Source organism: Musa acuminata, chromosome BXJ1-1 (assembly GCF_036884655.1).
Source record: "Musa acuminata AAA Group cultivar baxijiao chromosome BXJ1-1, Cavendish_Baxijiao_AAA, whole genome shotgun sequence".
NCBI classification, from domain to species: Eukaryota; Viridiplantae; Streptophyta; class Magnoliopsida; order Zingiberales; family Musaceae; genus Musa; species Musa acuminata.
This window is the reverse complement of record NC_088327.1, coordinates 23,004,602-23,024,380: the sequence shown is the minus strand read 5'-3', so window position 1 is coordinate 23,024,380 and position 19,779 is coordinate 23,004,602. Positions and strand designations below refer to the sequence as shown.

Here is a 19,779-nt window from a genome sequence, read left to right as displayed (position 1 = left end):
GAAAAGTCTCTTAAGAAGGACAAGGGCAAGGGCAGGGGCAGACCGGGTAAAGCAAAGTTTACTAAAAAGGACCCGGCAAAGGACAAAGACCAGTGCTTCCACTACAGCAAAGATGGGCATTAGAAGAGGAACTACAAATATTACCTTATAGAGAATATGAAATAGAAGCTTGAAAGAGCTTTCAGGTATATTAATGCTCAATCTCCAATTGTAAGATTTTTATGATAATACATGAGTATTAGATATCGATAGTACTTATCACATCTGCAATTCGTTGTAAGTTCTGGCAAGACCTAAGAGATTGGTGAGAGGCGAGATGGACCTCAAGATGGGCAATAGAGCAAAAGTTACTGTAGTGATTGTTGACGAGGTCACCCTACATCTACTTGGTAGAGCTATTATTGTATTTGATATATGTTATTTTTTTCTTCTAGTATCAAAAATATTGTTTTTATTTAATATTTGATAGTTAGTGGATATAAATTAATTTTTTAGAATAATGGTTATTCAAAATTATTAGATGATAAGATCATTACGAGAAGAACATGCATAATGGTTTGTTTATGCAAGACATTGCTCCATATATCATGAATATAAGTGCGACCAAGAGAAAACGAGATGAGGTGAATAGTGCATACCCGTGGCATTGTAGACTATGTCATATCCACGAGGGAATGATTCAAAAATTGCTAAAGGATAGATATATAGATCCATCTAACTATGAGTCATATACAACTTACGAGCCTTGCCTTCATGGACAACTAACCAACTCTACATTTAGTGAAACTGGAGATTTAGCTATTGAGTTGTTAGAACTCATACCTAGTGATATATGTGGTCTCATGTCAACTCTTGTCATAGGTGGCTACTCCTACTTCACTACTTTCACTAATGCTTTCTCTAGGTATGGACACGTGTACTTGATTAAGTACAAGTCCAAAGCCTTCAAGAAATTCAGGGAGTATAAGAATGAAATGGAGAACAAGACTAGAAAGAGTATCAAGATTCTTCGATTAGATCGAAGAGGTGAGAACTTGAGTACAAAGTTCACCTAGTTCTTCAAGGACCATGAGATTCTATCATAATGGACACCTTCTTATACATCTCAGCTCAATAGTATATCTAAAAAGAGGAATCACACACTGTTAGAGATATTGTGGTCCATGATGAGTTTCGTTGACCTATTTGTCTCATTCTAGGGATATGCCCTAGAGACCATAACTTGCCTTCTGAATAGAGTTCCAACTAAATCAGTAGTGTCTACACCATATGAGATATGGAAAGGGAAGAAGCTCGATCATGAGGTTATTAAGATTTGGGGCTGCCCTGCCCACAGTAAGAGACATAGCCCCGACAAGTTAGAATCTAGGATGAAACGGTGCAAGTTCATGGGATACCCCAAGGAATATTGTGGGTATTATTTCTATCACCACGAGGATCAAAAGGTCTTTATAGCTAAGAGAGCAGTGTTCCTTAAGAAGTAACACATTCTTGGTGGAGATAGTAGGAGCGTGATAGAGTTGAGCGATGTTAGAAAACCTAGCTCAAGCACCATTTTGTTGAATCTCGAATTTTGATGATGAAATCAATTGATGAAGTTATGATCTAATGTGTGTTTTGAGTGACGCAGGACTAACTTCGATCATGGAAAGGCAATTTGATTAAAGCAAGAAGAATCAGACATTGAGCCGGAGTGGAACATATCAAAAGAGTGGACGTCATAGTGGAACATGTCAACAGAATCAGACATTGGGTCCGAGTGAAATATGTCAGACGTTGGGGCTATTTTGGGCCAAATGGAAGGCCCATTCAGTGACCCATATAGCCCCGGTGGTACCACCGCCCAGGTTTCCTGGAAACGTACATTGTCTCATAAGCGATTCCACTACCTGACCTGGCGGTACAAATCTTCAGCCTGACGTCCAATCTTACAAGGGAGTGTACATAATAAAACTATTAATCCTTTCTCCCCTTTATCATTGTCAAAAAGAAGGGAATAATACAATATTATAATTCTTTTCCCTTTACATCAATTTTCAAATCATGATGAAAAAGATAGATTTAAATCAAGCGTAATGAGGTGTACAATTCATGAATACAAGGGAGTGTATATAATAAAACTCAAGTTTTAACCATCACGAAGTCAAGTGACATATCATGATTTATTTGGATAAATTTCCTCTTTAGTAGCTAACGAAAAGATTCATAGAAGAATAACATATCTTGATTTATATAGAATAAATATTTAAGTTATAAATATAAAGGAATCAAGAGAAAGAACCTGATTCATTTGGATAAATCTTCTCTTTAATGACAAAATCATATGTGAACAAAGAGTAAGGGATCTTGATTCACAAAAACTGAAAATCTCAAATTATAATTATGAGAATTCAAGATCATGATATGGATAAAACTTTTCTTTAGTAAATAGAAAAAAGAAACATAAGAGATCAAATAAGAGATCTTAATTCACAAAAAAAACCCTCAAAGTATGAAATGAAAGATTTAGATAAAACTCATTTAAATTTAAATCATCAAAAATAATCAAAATCACTTTCATAATTCAAGAGACTCATAAAAAATAACATAAATAGATTCATTAATCTCTTTTTGAAAGATTTGATAAAATTTAAGGGATAAAGACATTTTCAAGAAAAAATACATTCCCATTTTTTTTATTTGATTTATGTGATTAACTTCATATAAGAATGCCCTTTTCTTTTATGCTAAAAACCATTCATCAATGTTTAAAATAAAAAACAAGTTTCATCTTAAAAATCAATAATATAATCATTAATAAACCATCTTCAAGCAAAAGATTTCATTAGTTACAAATGCTAGGATCAATACGGCACTAAAAGGGTGGGTGAATTAGTGCAGCGATAAAAATTTCGTTGATTCAAAACATTTCTTTCAATACAATTATTTCGACAAAGCCCAAATCGGAAAGTAACGAAAATAAACTTGCTTCACAACTCTATTCTCTTTCTTACAACTCTAGTTTCCTTTTGCAGGATCAGAAGAGAACCTTTATTCCCCCTTTTTACAAAGCTTCCCTCACACTCTCCCTTAGAACAATCTCTAAAATTTAGGAGGGACTCTATACTTTACAAGGGTTTTCAACTCTAGAAACATAGAGTTTTTTATCACTTTTCTTGCTACTCTATGCAAGAATAGCTAGGGTATTTATAGACCCCAAATGACTTCAAATCTTGGAGCCAAAATTCAAATCCCCAAAATTTCGGGGTACTGGCAATACCACTGCTTGCATTGGGTGGTACCACCGCTTGCATTAGGCAGTACCATCGCTTGCAGCCTGACACTAGGTGGTACCACCGCCCAGTCTGACGGTACCACTGCCTAGAAGACTATGTCTGGGCGGTACCACCGCCTGACACGGTCTCGAAGACTGTGCCATGACAGTACCACTTGTTGGGTCACTATTTGGGCCTTTCACTTGGCCCAACACAGCTTAAACTTGGGCCCAATTGTCCCCTAATTGGATTGGCCCAATTCCTTCCTAATTATGTGCTAACTACGAAATTTAAGGCATACAATAAGCTAAATAAGTCCGGTAAGTCTAGGTTTCTTCTGGTGAGCTTCCGGTAAACTTTCGACGATCTCTCGGTAATGTTCCAACGGACTCCCGGCAAGCTCTTGGACTTCATGACGATCTTCTTGGTGAGTTTCGACGAGCTTTTTTGGCAAGCTCATGGACTTCTTGGTCAATTCCAACAGAACTTTCGACGAACGTCCGGACTTCCGACAAACTCCTAACGAAATCTCGTTCTTGACTCCGAGACTTCATTTTGTTTTATGCCTTGATCGCTATCATAGTTAATCCTACACAATTAAAACCTACTTCGATCTTAGAAAAGTATTACAAAGCTTGAATCATGTTATCCGGTATGTCATTGGCTCATCGACGCTTTGTCCGATTCTTCGGCATATCGTCCTCTCTTGCGGCGTATTACCTAATCGGCCAGTTGACCTCTGCAACTTCGATTTCTTTAGTACAATTTCTACTCTTCTTGGCCCGATGCCCGAACTCATGGCCCGAAGCCTTCTACCGATACGTTGACCAATCCTTCGGCTCGACGTCCAATCTTCTAACATGTTTCTCTCCGGCCCAACATGATTCTTCCTGCTTTAATTGTCTTTTCCTGATCGAAGCTTCTTGTGTCACTTAAAATGCAGATCAAATCATAAACACTATCAATTGATTTCATCATCAAAATCCGAGATTTAACATCCTTCACCTTCTGTTGCCTTCCATATTTTGCATTGACAAATGAGTGTGATTATTCTTGTTTATAGAATTAACTAAAGCTTCCCAAATAGAATTTTAAACGTCCATAAAGTACCAAAAAAAATAGAAACGTTGTTACACTTGTGCTGAAAGTTTGTGATGCAATAGACACCTATTCCAAAGTTATAAATAAACGTTGTTACACTTATTTCACAAGTCAACTTGAAAAATGTAAAAACATGAAAAAAATATTCAGAATAGGTGTCCATTGCACCTCCAACTTTCATCGTAGATGGGCAACAACATTTCAATAGTAAATACACGGGTATTTTTTATTTTTATTAATTTTATGGATTTCCTAAGTTTTCTAGCACATTTTCAAGTTCATTCTATAAACAAGTATAACCACACTGATTTTAATGTAATTCTAGAATACTTGTCTATTGCATCTCAAATATTCATCACAGATTGGCAACAATATCTTAATAGTGTATCTATCTCTTTTTTTTTTCTATCTTTTCTAATTTTAGGGACCTTTTAAGGCTAGAATGGCATGCTTTAATGTTGATTCTTTGAATAAGTGTTCTTCTATCATTTTTAACGTTGGAATACTTATCCATTGGACCTCAAGCTTTCACCAAAAATGGACAACTCAATAATGAATTCATCGAATTTAATAGTTCTAATGATTTTATAATTTTTAAATCCAATTTGGCATGTTTATAAGTTGATTTTACAAACCAGTTTAGCCACGTAAATTCATTAGTGTAACTGCTAGAATAATATTCATTTCATCTCAGACTTTCACCAAATATGGGCCCTAGTATATGCATAATGAATCAATATATATTTCTATTTTTTGTTAATTTTAGGGATTTTCTAAGTCTAATTTTAGATAGTTTCATATTGATTCTAAAAATAAATGTAACCATGTTCATTTATTAGTTCATTTATTTGTGTAATAACAAAAATAGTGTCCATTATATATTAGACTTTTACCAAATATATGAGAAATAATATTTCAATGATGAACAAATATTTTTTCTAATTTTAATTTTTATAAAAAAAATAATCTCGTATATTTTTTAAGGTAAAGTGTCAAGGGCAAGCATGACAGAAGGCATAGGCGGCAAGAAGTTGTAGTAAAACAAAGGAAGATATTAACAATGTAAGAGAGGGAGAACGAGTGTAACGTGAAATGAGCTCACATGAAAAGAGCGACAATAATAAAAGAGAGATGAGAGTAACGAAAATTTGAGAGGGAAACTAGTAACGAGGAGAAGAAAGAATGAAAGGATTAAGGTGTTAGTAAACCAGTTAGATGAACTAGTTTGATTAGTTTCATAATTAAATCCTCTAAACTAAATAATAAACCTAGCTTATCATCATATTTGCCCACATAGTATTTGATGGTATTTACTTTTTTTTATCCTCACTCGATATAAATAAACTAGGGGACAAATATTCAATAGGCAAAGTGGATTGGGTCAACATGGAGTGATAGAAACTAACTGACACGTTCTGTACACGATATTATCTTACCGTGACATTGGGTTTTGATCACGTATATCGATGTAACAAAAATTTGATGACACAAGCTCATGTTTGATACAAAATCAATTAGATTCATAATTCATTGGAATTAAGATTGTTCGTGTATGGATAAGAATTACTAAGTTTAACATTAACAATAAAATATCTGTCGAATATAAATGATCATATTGTGAGTTGATGATTATAACATGCTGTACTAATAAGAATATTATCAGTTTATAAATATTACTTAAAATAATAATATCAACACAGCTACAAAATTAAGATTTTCTTTCCATAGATAAAAAAATCGTGTCTCGTTATATTAGTAAGAATGTTATCAGTTTAAAATATTGATTTAAAATGATAAGATTTTTTAGAGACAAATAAGAAATCCAAAGGAAATTATAACATAACAGAAATTTGACGGTTATTAGGTGTATATAACGATGTGATTTCAATGCCATTATATATTGGTAATACAACGATAAAATTTCAACGCTATTACACATTTATATTATAGGAGATGAAGGGGACGTTGGAGATTACTAGAGTTTAATGGTTTGGAAGAGATAAGACATGTTAAAATGTTATTTGTTTTAGGGTTTAGGCTACCATTGGAGAGGAAAATCCCCAAGCAAAAATCCAAAAACTCAAACTAAAACACTATAGGTGGAGCCACTCCAGATAGGAGAAATGCTTGTTGGGTTTTCTCAATCGAGAGTAAACGAGACTAGAGCGGGTTCAATAGAAGTATTGAATCTCGGATTTTGATGATGAAATCAATTGATAATGTTTATAATTTGATCTACGTTTTGAGTGACGCAAGATGCTTCGATCAGGGAGAAACAAGTAAAGTAGGAATAATCATGTTGGGCCGGAGAAAAATATGTCAGAAGATTGGACATCGAGCTGAAGGATCGATCGACGTATTGGCAGAAGGCTTCGGGCCATGAGTTCGGGCATCGGACTAAGAAGAGTGAAAATTGTGCCAAGTAAATCAGAGTTGCGGAGGTCAACTGGCCGATTGGGCAATATGCCGCAAGAGAGGATGATGCGCCGAAGATTTGAACGAAGTGCCGATAAACCAATGACATGTCGGACAACATTTGATTTGCTTTGTAATAATTTTCTAGATCGAAGTAGGTTTTATGTGTGTAGGATTAACTATGATAGCAAGACATAAAACCAAATGAAGTCCTAGAGTCAAGAATGCGATTTCGTTAGGAGTTCGAGAGTTTGTCGGAAGTTCCATCGGAATTGACCGAGAAGTCTAGGAACTTGCCAAAGAAGCTCGTCAGAACTCACCAAGAAGATCATCGTGAAGTCTAAGAGCTTGCCGGGAGTCCGTTGGAACATTGCCAAGAGATCGTCGGAAGTTCGCCGGAAGAAACCTAGACTTACGGACTTGTTTAGCTTAGTAAATATCTTAAATTTCGTAGTTAGCACATAATTAGGATTGAAATTGGGCCAAACCAATTAGGGGCTAGTGGGCCCCATGTATGGACCGTGTTGGGCCCAATGAAAGGCCCAAATAGTGACCCAATATGTGGCACTATCGTAGCACAATCTCCGAGACTGTATCAAGCGGTGGTACCGCTAGTCTGAGCGGTGGTACCGCCTAGTGGCAGTGTCAAGCAGTGGTACCGCCCAGACATAGTCTTTCAAGTGGTGGTACTGCTAGACTAGGCGATGGTACCGCCCAGTGTTAGTGCTGCAAGCAATGCTACCGCCCAGCACAAGTAGTGGTACCACTAGGACCCGAAAAACTAGGGATGAGACATTTTTAGGCTCCAAGTTTGAATCAAATTGAGGCCTATAAATATCCCTCTCCTAGTTAACCTACACAAGAATTGAGAGTTAAAAAAAAAGAAATGTTGCTGTAATCTTGTGTGAACTCTAAAAAATCTAAGTGTTAGAATAGTTTGAGAGAGGAGTAAGTGGGGATGGAAGGGTTATCTCCGAAACCCGGTAAAAAGAGATAGAGCTGTAAAAGGTGGTTGGTTTTTGCCTATTGAAGGAAGATCGATAGTGGATGCCGGTGACCTCAACGGAAGAGGAATCGATGGAATGAATGTAGATCACGACGACCGAACCGCTATAAACTTGGTTTGCATTTCTATTTGTACTATTTACCTTTACTACAAACTTACTTGCTTTACATCCACTACGCTCATCCGTACGCTTTCAATTTTAAGTATCTTTCCGAAATCGACTTTAATCGAATGAGAGATTCCGAACCGACGTAATTTTTACCGTTGTAGTAATTCACCCCCCCTCTTAGTGCCGACTCATTTCTAACAAGAAGTTATAGCATTGGAATAAGGGTTACGATAACACTTGTCCTAGAGGATGTTGAAGAGCAAATAATGAAGTTCTAATATAAAGCAAAATAGCCAAGGTATGAGAGGAAGTAGAAAAGTTGACAAAGAGGTTTAATTTATGGCTGAGGTGAGTATTGGAGAACTAAGAGACCGAAAGAGCATGAGAGAAAGAAGAGTCAATTGGATTCAATTTTAATGAAGAGAAGTCTATTTGATAGCCATTCTAATAGTAATCAATAGGGTCGGATTAATCAATGGGGTGTCTTTGACCGATCCAACATAATAGCGAGAGAGAGGGGTGACAATATTTTAAGAGATTGTTTTGTATACCACATTTTAAAGTGGGGTGACTAATCAGAAAAAACCTATAATGTAAGTATTTTCCCAAGCAATCACCCTTCTTAATATACTATCCAATTATTGTAAATAATTTTGTTAATATAAGTTATTACCATTCTTGTTATTTTTTAGAATAATGTATTTTCAATATTATCATTACCTTTTAATACTAATTTTAATTATATTTAAAAATAAAAATATGAGGAATTTCCATAAATGCCATCCAACCTATCAAAAAGAAAAATATAGTGTATTTTCACATCTCATTAAGTTGTAGCACTCCTTGTATTTCATTACATATTAATAGATCAGATATTTTGCATTGGTTGGCAGTAAAATCATTTTCAAATTAAATATGAAAATATATATTTTAACTTCAGAATGCTTATGCCAAAATTTTTAAGTCAATCATTTTAACTTCAGAATACTTAGAATACTTATTGATTGGACCTCAAACTTTCACCAAAAATGGACAAACAACTCAATAATAAATACATAGGATTTAATATTGTTTAAGATTTATCAATTTTTAAATCCAATTTGACATGTTTTTTGATTAATTTAATGAACAAATTTAACCAAATACATTAATCAATTTAACCATTGGAATATATTCATTTTATCTCAGACTTTCACCAAAAATGGGTGATAGTATCTTAATAATGAATCAATATTTTTTTTCTTCTAATTTTTGGTAATATTAGAGATTTTTGTAGTATAATTCAGGATATTTTGATATTGTTAATGAAAATAAATGCAACCAGCTTCATTTATTAATGTATCAATAAAAATGAAGTCCATTATACTCTAACATTTACCAAATATGAGATACAACATTTCAAAGGTGAGTCAATATTTTTTTCGAAGTTTACTAATTTTAAGATTTTTTAAGTTTAATCTAGCATATTTTTTAGGTGAAGCGACATGGGTGAGTATGGAAGGCATAGAGGGCGATGAGGGGTAGTACTGAAAGAAAGGGAGAGATAAGAGCGTGATGGGATGCGAAAAGACCAGTGATATCAATATAGGAGAGAAAGTAGCGGAGGAAGGAGGAGATACCATGTGAGGCATATTTGGTTCGGATAAACTAGTTTGGTTCATTTCACATTTAAATCATCTAAACTATGTAATAAAAGTCAAGGACAAGAGGATACTTATTCTATTACCATATTGATCACACAATATTTGATGGTATTTATCTTTTTTTACAATAATTATTTTTGAAACATATCAACGGAAGTTATTTTTATCGGAGCAAGGTAAATGATATTGTCTTACTATGATATTGAGTTTTGATCTTGTCTATTGATGATAACAAAAATTTGTATAGTATCTTAAGATGGCACAAGCTCATGATACCGTTAGATGTATAATGTGTTGGAATCAAAATTATTCTTATGTCGAAAAAAATTACTAAGTTTAACATTATTGTTAGAATCTTATTTGTCATATATGAATTATCATATTGTGAGTTGATGATCATAACATATAATACTAATGATAATTTTATTGGTTTATAAGTATTACTTAAAAATGATAATATCAACAACTACAAAATTAGGATTTTCTTTACATAGACAAGTAAATCTTATTTCTCATATATGATCTGATCTGCTTTCATCTCTACTTCTGTCTGAGTCTGTTCTCTAACGTATTTTATCGTTGAAGTGAAACGGTCAATTACAAGCAATTGTTGCTACCTCTTCGACGGCAGAATTCCAGAGGAAATTGTAACGCAACAGAAATTTGACGGTGATTAGGTGTATATAACGGTGCGATTTCAATGCCGTTACCTTATTAGTTAAACATAGCGGGACGTTTCAACGTCAGTACACATTCGTCGGTTGAATATAACGGCACGATTTCACGATATAGCACAAGGCTGGGTCGGTGGCTTCTATATAAGCCGAGACCACCCTGTTTCGCACCTCATAACCTCTGTCTTCTCTCTCGCGCGCTCTCTTCTCGGCTCTCCTTTTGCTCTCTTGGCGATCTCGTCTTTCTGCGAAGGTCGGAGCTGCTCTCCGACGAAAGGACAAAGCTTCGAACGATCGTCGGCTGGGAGTGAGCGTCCTCTCCTCCGATTTAGGGGAGAATTTAGATTCTTGTCGTGGTGATCTCATTCCTTTACCTTTGCTTGAGGTTTCGTTTCGCTTCGCTCTCGAAATTTTTTAGGGTTCAAGATATTGTTGAATTTTGATGATTTGGCTTCGTTTTGATTGATATAATTGACAATTTCGGTGACCAAAAATCAGAAAATTTGTTGTTCTCGGGGTTCTCTTTGATCAATTCTTCGTTATCGATCGTCTGGATTTTCAAGTTTCTTTTGGGAAGTTCGATCTTTCTGGTTTTCTTGTTCGTCTCTCGTCACCTCGGCGTTTCTCGTTCTGGTTTCGATTCGCAAGATGGCTTCTTCTCGTTCCAGGCGTGTGGAGTACGACCGCTTCATCCCGTTCCGATCGGCGATGGACATGGACTTCGCGCGCTGTGCTCTAACCATGCCTTCCAGACCTCAGCGTGATGGTTCGATAGAATCCCCATCGAGTGTGGCGTACCAAAAACTTCTTGTTCAATGTATTTTGAAGAACAGATCTCGCATCTTCGCATTCAAGAGTGCACCCGAATCACCGGCCGACAAGGTGTCCCAATTTGACGAGGACAATCGACCGCACAAGAAGCAACAGAGGCGAATCCCAAAAGATGCAGATAGGGTTTTGGCTGCTTATGATATCTTAGATGATGATAGGTTGAATCTACTCGACTGGGGAAGCAATAACGTGTTGGCGATTGGCCTCAATGACAAAGTGTGCCTATGGAATGCTGCGAATAAGTCTAGTACGGAGTTTTCACGAGCCCTAGAAGACAACAGCCCTGTCACTAGCATCAGCTGGTCCCCAGACTGACACGGACTTAGCTGGTTTTGCCTAAGTCGTGCGGCACCCTTGCGCGTCGGTCCGCAAAGGTCAGCCTCCCCGAAGCCTCCCATTGTCCCTTAGGACCAACAAAAGAGAGAACGGGTTAAAGAGAACGCCTCAAACGGGATCCACAAGCAAACATGTCCGAAAAACACTTCATAGACAAAGCAAATTACAAACAGACTTTACAAGCTCTGAACAGTGGCACAACAAAGGGTAAAATGGTCCATTACAGACCGAAAAGCTCTCGCACGTGTCTACATGACACAACCTTTATTTACAAGCCTAAAGAGGCCACCAACCCAACTAAAATGGGCCTATTAAGCCTTCGGCCGCCCCTTTACATTCTGTACAAGGCATGAACATGCCAAACGACACGGACATACATAAGCATTACATCAAACATCTTGTTTAGAAGTTTGTCCATGACATTCTCCCCCACTTATCCCTTCGACGTCCTCGTCGAAGCCTTTGTGAACACTGCAACTCTTCGCCTTTGCTGAGTCTTCAATCTTCTGCTCCAGCTGCAATGCGCCTCCTAGCTCCCAGCCGCTCTCCGCTGTTGTTTCTGAGTAGTCGAACCTTTGATCCGCCATGCTGCTTCAACTCGCCAATGACTCTGACTCTGGTGTGGGGTTGGCTGAGTTGTGTTGATCCTCGTTGATTCCTACGGATCCACCAAAAATGCAGGAAAAGACCATCCTTACTGCGTCAGTCTCTCAAAAATTCCACATGCTGCTTGAACTGGGTGGATGCTTGTTGGAGCTTTAACGAGCATCGCCTCGCAAACTTTTGAAGTTTTGGGTCCTTCCTCCACAACATCTGCTCATTGACTCTTCTTTCAGTTAGTTGTCACATCCAAGTAGGTTCGCATCACTTCCGCTTTCGATTGGCATTTCGTTGGGAAATGAAGCGGACAATCTACTCTCAGTAGCACTGATCACCGTTGGTGAGGATTTGACAACTATTGTCTTCCATTATCTTCGAAGGGTCTTTGAACTTGTGCAGAGCTCCTCTGCTGGATAGATAAGAGAATTGGGGTACTCGGTTTCACCCATTCTCCTAAGAGTTGAGAAGGCAAAGGTTACTTGACTTCGCCCGCCTCCTCGAGGTTGTACTTCATGCATCGAGCTGGTTACTAGCCTTCGCTTGCTCTTTGCTCACACTTCTGAAGCACTTGAAGTGTTTGCACTCCTTGCATTGAGTTAGCTACTGTGATTCACCTTCTCAATGTCGTTGAACTTCTGGAATGCAGGAAGTTTTCACCCCAACTTGGAGTAATTCTCTGATAGATGAGGTCGCCTCTAGGATTGTACCGTCTTCTCCATCAACCCTACCGCCTACTCCACTGAGTAGCAAAGGTACAGCACCGCGTACTGCTTGCTTCGTTCCTTGGTCGTGCACTCTTACATGACCCGAAGTCCTTCACTAACGGCTATCTTGATGAGAAACTTGTTGACACCGGTCTTACGAAGTTTCTTGGCCTCTGCCCTTCAGCCTTGTCTCGGTACTTGGAGATTGCCTCTGCATGCTCCACCTCCTCGGCCCCTTTCACGACCAAACACTCCCCCTCCATGAGAGTAAGGGATCAATGACCTTCACGGAAGTCCCGCCTCTGCGGTACCATGGCGCTGCCATGCCCATGGCACTACTATCCGTCGCCTCGCATCTCCATCCCTTTTCTTCACAATCAGTAGATATGCCTCCGTGACACTCCTCCAAGTCCACCTCCATTCTAACTGATTGCTTGATTTTGGGTAGCTAAGTCCCTCTGGACTCGTCGTCGCTTCCTCGCCCCTTTCGACCCCCTACTTCAACACCTTTGTGTTCTCTAAGCAGTCTGTTTGGTCGATGGAAAGACAGACTGCAACTCCCATGCCTGGCCTCTGCCATCATGTTGTAGAGTTTGCACCGATTCTGTTCTCCTTAGCTTCCTTGGTAGCAACGTTCGCTTACTCGACCTTGTCCTCTGACTTGTCGGGCTCCCTTAAGCGAATATGAGCTCTGGAGCAGTCCAACTCTCTAGCTGCTTCGATCATACCTCTGCATGATCAAGTCCCTCCCATGGAACTCACTGGTACTTGCCTTCGAACTTTTCCCTTAGTGGAACACAGCCCCCATATGCTGATGACCAAGGTTTTCGTCCGATGCAAAATTCGATGCACGCACGGAAGACCCGCCTCTGCGGTACCATGGCCTTCACTCCTTGAATCCATAGCCCTTCTTGCCGTCGTGTTGTTCACCAAAGCGGAGCTCCCAGTAGCTCCCGATCATACCTCCATATGATCTCATCCCTCAAGGGACTTTGTCGTGTGTGTCGCATTGCCACGAACTGTTCCACCACGATCCGCTGCACCATGTCGCCTCCTGGTGACATCTCCATTGCATTCTGATCCTTGTGGAATAAACTCGAATTGTGAACCCTCCATGTGTGGCCTCTGCCAATACATCGCAGGGTCTCCTCCACCTTCGATTTTGTTCGCTCCTTTGGCAATCGACCTTCATCCACCCACTCTTGGGTCACACCTAGATGAAGCACCGCTCTAGGACAGTCCGTCGCCTAGTAGCTCCCGAAGTCCACCGACTTCGCTGTAATTTGTGCACCATTGCCTGGATCCTGGGCCTCTGCCCCTACCAGCACAATCTCCGCTGCGCACTGCTTCCTTCATGGCAACTTAAATGGCAACACTGTGGCATATTCTTCAAGAGTACCCGCCTCTGCGTCCTCTTGCCCCGTGCTAAGGCCTTCTGAACCCAACTTCGCCTCCGCAAATTGAGTCGCCTTAGTTCCTCCATCAAATGCTCCTCCGAGATAAGGTGCATGTGCCCAAAAGCTCCCTTCGTCTTTGGCACCATGCAAGATGAGTCCACTCCGTCAGAATGGAGGACCCATGGAACAACATGATCCTGCTCTTGCCTCTACAAGAGTTCATGTCCTTGACCTCTGTCTAAGGAAAGCACTGTGCCTCTGCTCCATGTTCCAACTTCTCTGCTGGCTCCCTTCATGCGGCTTGGGTACTTCGCCAAGTTACACCCAAGTTGCTCCGCTCCTCGTTTTTGCATTGAGTCGATGGTGGCCCTCGCGCCCACTATTCCACGGGTCAACCCTCCCTTGAGTCCAATCTCCATATCGACTCTAAGTGTGCCTTCATTTAAGTTGCTTCAGGTCGCTCCCCCACTTGATCTCGCAATGCATCCACCCATGCATTCTCTCGAGCGAGATCATGTGACAACTCCTCGCTGCTTGCTCGGTCCATTGAGCTTCGTGGAGTTGTTGTTTGTGAGGTACTCCTCCTCAACATGTGAAGTCCGTCTCACATGATTCTCCCTCTGGAGAGCCGAGACTTATCCCTCCTGGATAACTGTCCCGTTGGAGCAATATCTCTCTTCGTTTCGGAGACCACCATCCCCTTGGACTACTCCGATCTGCTGAACAAACTGTGCATTGTTCTGCCTCTTGCAAACGCACTTGCTAGATTGCGCCTTCACGTCAATACAGCCACCGCTGCACCCCTCAAGGCTTAGCAACATGCTGAACTCGTTGCACACTTCAGCCTCCTCCGGACGTATCCTTCGCATGCCGAAGAGAAAGTTTCAATGCTCCATGGCGCCGAGTCTCGACCGCCTTGGGATGGCCACGAACAATCCATTGTCCGCATACAAGCCCATGCATGAGTACCGAATTTTTCGAGTTAGCAATTCCCCTCACCTCTGTGAGCTTTGCACAACTCTTTCGGTCGCTGAGCAACTCATTCCACTTTGCATGGTCTCGTCCTTTTGCCAAGCGCCTCGCTTGCCATGAGCACCATCAAGTAAAGTTGTCAACGTTGAGCCGAAGCTCAAACTCAGCCATCCCAACCTTTGTGCGCTCCACATTCTTCCAAGCTTGCCTGTTCTCGTGGTGCCTCTTGCGCGAAGGGTTGGCCATTCCTCTGAATGCCAATGTTAGATGCCCGCTCCTCTGAGCGACTCTTTTCCCTACATCTCCATGCCCGTTTTCCCTCAAACGGTCGCGCGTTGCTGACTGCCCTCAACGCAGCCCCGCTAGGTCCCCCACGTTTGCATGTCAAGTGTTTCTATGAGTGCTTGTCCCGCTCTGATACCATATGACACGGACTTAGCTGGTTTTGCCTAAGTCGTGCGGCACCCTTGCGCGTCCGTCCGCAAAGGTCAGCCTCCCCGAAGCCTCCCATTGTCCCTTAGGACCAACAAAAGAGAGAACGGGTTAAAGAGAACGCCTCAAACGGGATCCACAAGCAAACATGTCCGAAAAACACTTCATAGACAAAGCAAATTACAAACAGACTTTACAAGCTCTGAACAGTGGCACAACAAAGGGTAAAATGGTCCATTACAGACCGAAAAGCTCTCGCACGTGTCTACATGACACAACCTTTATTTACAAGCCTAAAGAGGCCACCAACCCAACTAAAATGGGACTATTAAGCCTTCGGCCGCCCCTTTACATTCTGTACAAGGCATGAATATGCCAAACGACACGGACATACATAAGCATTACATCAAACACCTTGTTTAGAAGTTTGTCCGTGACAAGACGGCAAAGTTCTAGCTGTGGCATTAGGCAATTCAGATTTAGATCTGGTTGATGCAGCAACAAGACGTGTGTTGGTTGGGGTGACAGCCACTCCTTTGTTTGTTCACTTGCGTGGAGAAGTAATGCAATCTTGACGGCTGGGAGATCCGATGGTAGTATTGTTGATTATGACATTAGAAAAGATGACCGGGCCATCTGTGACTATAGAGGGCATCGACTAGAAGTTTGTAGTCTTAAATGGTCCGAGTTGTTTGGGCGGTATCTGGCAAGCGGAGGGAAGGACAAACTTGTGCACATATGGGACACCCGCATGGCTGTTGCAAATCACCATCCGTGCCAACATCAATTGCTTCACAAGATTAGCAACCACACTTCCACTGTGAGGGCCCTTGATTGGTGCCCTACCAGGAGCAATCTGCTGGCTTCTGGTGGAGGACGCAATGATCATTGCATTAAGTTTTGGAATGCTGTTAATGGTGTTTGCTTGAACTCGATTGATACCGGCTCTGAAGTTTGTGCGTTGTTGTGGGACAAAAACAAATCTGAATTGCTGACCTCCCATGGGTTTCCAAACAATCAACTCACCCTGTGGAATTACACATCCATGACGAGAAAAGCTGAGCTTTTTGGTCATTCATCTCGTGTTCTTTACTTGGCTGGGAGCCTATTGGGAGGTGTAGTAGCTTCTGCAGCAGAAGATGAGACACTCAAGTTCTGGAATGTCTTTGAGACTCCCAAACCACCAAAACCTGAAGCAAACACTGTGCCCTTTGCCCAATTTAGTGTCATAAGATGAAAATGCTGATGGTTGGAAAAGACTACAAGAGTAATACGGAAAACTTCTTTAGTGCTTGACAAAAAGATCCATTGTTGATAGCGTTGCATAGAGCAGTTTGTGGCATCAAAGAGGCAACATATTTTCATACAAGCATCATACATTTAAGATCTTCGGATACGAGTGCAAGCGTATAAGTTAAGTAAGAAATTTACAACCATGCTTTAATTTTTACAGCATTTTAATAGGTTTATTATACAATAAACCAATGTGGTTGCAACTGCAAGTTTGATTTTTGTATCTAATTTTTTTTTCAGCTTTGCATATTGGGTATAACCTTTACCATATTGATGACACATGCAATCTATAAGCACTACATTATTGTTGCTATATTTTATGTATTCTAGTTTTAATATTTTTATCCATGTTGCATTCTTGTTGTATGCTTTTAGGTGATTTGTTAATTCTTCCTTCTTTAAATTTGAGAATCTTTATGTTGACTTCTCAAGTACTAGATGAAAATGCTGATGGTTGGAAAAGATTATTAGAATAATACAGAAGACTTCTCTAGTGCTTGAGAAGAAAATCCATTGCTGGTAGCATTTCATAGAGAAGTTTGTGGCATCAAAGAGGCAACATTTTTTCATACACGCATTATATATTTGTGATCTTTAGATATGAGTGCAAGTGCCTAAGATGGAAAATTTAGAACCATGCTTTAATTTTTATAGCATTTTAGGTCTATTTACAACGAGTCTATGTGGATGCAACTGCAAGTCTGATTTTTGTATCCAATTTTTCTTTCAGCTTTGCACATATATTTGCTATAACCTTTGCCATATCGACATGCAATCTATAACCACTACATCATTGTTGCTATATTTTGTGTCCTAGTTTTAATATTTTTAACCATGTTACATTCTACTATTATAGTTCTATCTTTTTATATAAATTATTTTTTTTCCTTCTTAAAATTTGAGAATCTTCATGTTGATGTTATTCTTTGTTTGTTTATGTTAATTATGCATAATTAGACCAACGAGGTAGCTGTTTATATATATTTTTTTGTTTCTGCTGAGTTGAGGTTTCTTATGATTTTAATGTAGCCTCCAGAATTTCAGACTTTTCTTGCTGTTGAAAAAACTGGTTATAAAGTGTATAATTTTGAATCTTAAATGGTTTCAATATGTTACTATATAGTGAATAACCTCCAAGTAAAATATAAGTTCAAGAGTGAAATCCAAGCTTAAAATATTTCAATTTTAATAGTATGTATCATAATTTCTGTAGAATGCAGTCATCAGACCTATAAGAACTGCAAACCAAATTGAATATTTAATAGTAAAGAGATATCAAACAAATAATTTTATGAGTTTATTAAAGATGAGGCATTATGATTCTGTTTATTACGTTTTTTTTCTATGATATAAACAGAGGCTCATGACTTCCATTAATAGACTGTCTTCTGTTGGTCTCAAGATTGAGCTTGACAAATGGAGTCAAATAGGATATTACGCAAGTTCTAAATTGTGGAAATTAGCTTATTATACCAACAGTTAACAAATGCTTGATTATAGTGATAGTGTCGTTCTGGTCCTTCTAGATTATAGTAATAAAAAGATCTTTGTTGAGTCTAAAGGTTCTAATTTGTGATTATTTCGGTCTGCAGGATTTTTCTTGCTGATTAGCTGTTGCATTGTCGCAGACTAGTAGCAATCTTCATGAGATTGTTAGAGAAGCTTGCTAAGTTTCATACAAATGCTCACCAACTAATGACATGGCTACTGTTTCAGTATTTTGAATTATGCTGGTGCAGTCATCTTTCACGAGTTTCAGCATCCACGTGCTGCAGTTTGAATCTGCTACTTGTGAGTATAAAACTGACATCTGAAATTTCTTCATGCCATCTTCCCTGTTTATTTAAGGAGAATAAGCTTTCAGCAGCTGTTGTGATTATTGATTTTAATTCCTAATATCACATATGTAAAAGGTTTAAATTGACATGATAATTCCAGTTGAAACATTTAAGTGATTGTTTTTTTGAGTCATTTAATTGACATGCTTATTTTGGCCCAGTTGTGTGGCTTTGACCATTCTAGTTAGTTTGGCTTGAAGATTTTCAACCTAACAAAGCTAATCTCAGATCTGAAATCAAAAGTGGCATCAGGTCCAGTATTTCCTGTTTGATTGAGCTCAAATTGGAGCATTAGTAAACTCCATAGTTCTTCCTATCTGTCATGTCCATCCTTGTCTAGCTTTATTGATTAGGAATTTTGCTACATAGTTTACTTAATGCTAACCAGATTCAGTTTTTCTTTCATATCAAATTTTGTGTTGTTCATGAGTTGATATGCAACATGATGTGTACTTCTTTTTGTCAACTTGGTAATCATATCAGTGCAGACCCCATTTGTTTTCAGTTTTATACAATAGATTTGCCTAACATCTTTTGATTACAATCACCGTGATGATTAAGTATCACAAATCAAGCATTTGTTAACTGTTTTAGATTTGTGATGCTTTAGATTTTCCTAACATCGCAGATAATTTCACCTGCAACAACTTTCTTATAGACTGCCATTTGTGATGCTTTAGTCATATGTTGAGGCTTATCTTTCCTTTATTTTATGATCAAGGCACATTCTTTATTTGTTCATTCAGGGACAAAGAGACCCGGAGCATTGATGCTTCACTTATTAGAATTTGAGAATCAGGTTTGAGTATCATTTTTTGTTGAAGCTATTATATTAGCCCTTTACTAGAGAATATCTCTACTGGTTTCTCAAATTTGATTATTGAAAAGTCTAGTTTATTACTTGCTCTTCTGGCTTGCCTCTTAACATTCTGTAACCTTGCTTGTGAATTATTGACAATTACTATACAGGAATTGTGACTTTTGTCAGTCTTTTTGTTAAGAAAGAAAAAAGAGACATTATCTCACTCTTGAATTGCATCCTAGCTATTCTTTTATCACAGATCATTCATGAATAATATTTTTGGACACATTTCAATTTCTTTAGCCTTTGGTTTTTCTATTTTATTTATGTGTTTTTCACTTTGCACTTTTCTGGCAAAATATATTTCAAACT

The 19,779-nt window shown here is 38.9% G+C and overlaps 2 protein-coding genes across 2 annotated transcripts; both read left to right on the top strand.

Annotated features, from left to right (window-relative positions):
• The first annotated feature begins 10,415 nt into the window (after positions 1 to 10,415).
• Positions 10,416 to 16,002, top strand: LOC135677343 (cell division cycle 20.2, cofactor of APC complex-like). Its single transcript, XM_065189559.1, has 2 exons — positions 10,416 to 10,509; positions 10,871 to 16,002. Exon 2 carries the CDS (start codon positions 10,911 to 10,913, stop codon positions 11,346 to 11,348), a length of 438 nt encoding a protein of 145 aa, XP_065045631.1. The 5' UTR covers positions 10,416 to 10,509; positions 10,871 to 10,910; the 3' UTR covers positions 11,349 to 16,002.
• Positions 15,841 to 17,932, top strand: LOC135679461 (cell division cycle 20.2, cofactor of APC complex-like). The gene is made up of 2 exons (XM_065193245.1): positions 15,841 to 15,872; positions 15,973 to 17,932. Exons 1-2 carry the CDS (start codon positions 15,841 to 15,843, stop codon positions 16,709 to 16,711), a joined length of 771 nt encoding a protein of 256 aa, XP_065049317.1. The 3' UTR covers positions 16,712 to 17,932.
• The last annotated feature ends 1,847 nt before the right edge of the window (positions 17,933 to 19,779 follow it).

Bases quoted from the DNA above. Each gene is read 5' to 3' on its own strand.
- LOC135677343 (XM_065189559.1), top strand. From the start codon at position 10,911: ATGGACATGGACTTCGCGCGCTGTGCTCTAACCATGCCTTCCAGACCT.
- LOC135679461 (XM_065193245.1), top strand. From the start codon at position 15,841: ATGAATATGCCAAACGACACGGACATACATAA. The intron at 15,873-15,972 runs GCATTACATCAA...TGGTTGATGCAG, and splicing joins AACGACACGGACATACATAA to CAACAAGACGTGTGTTGGTT.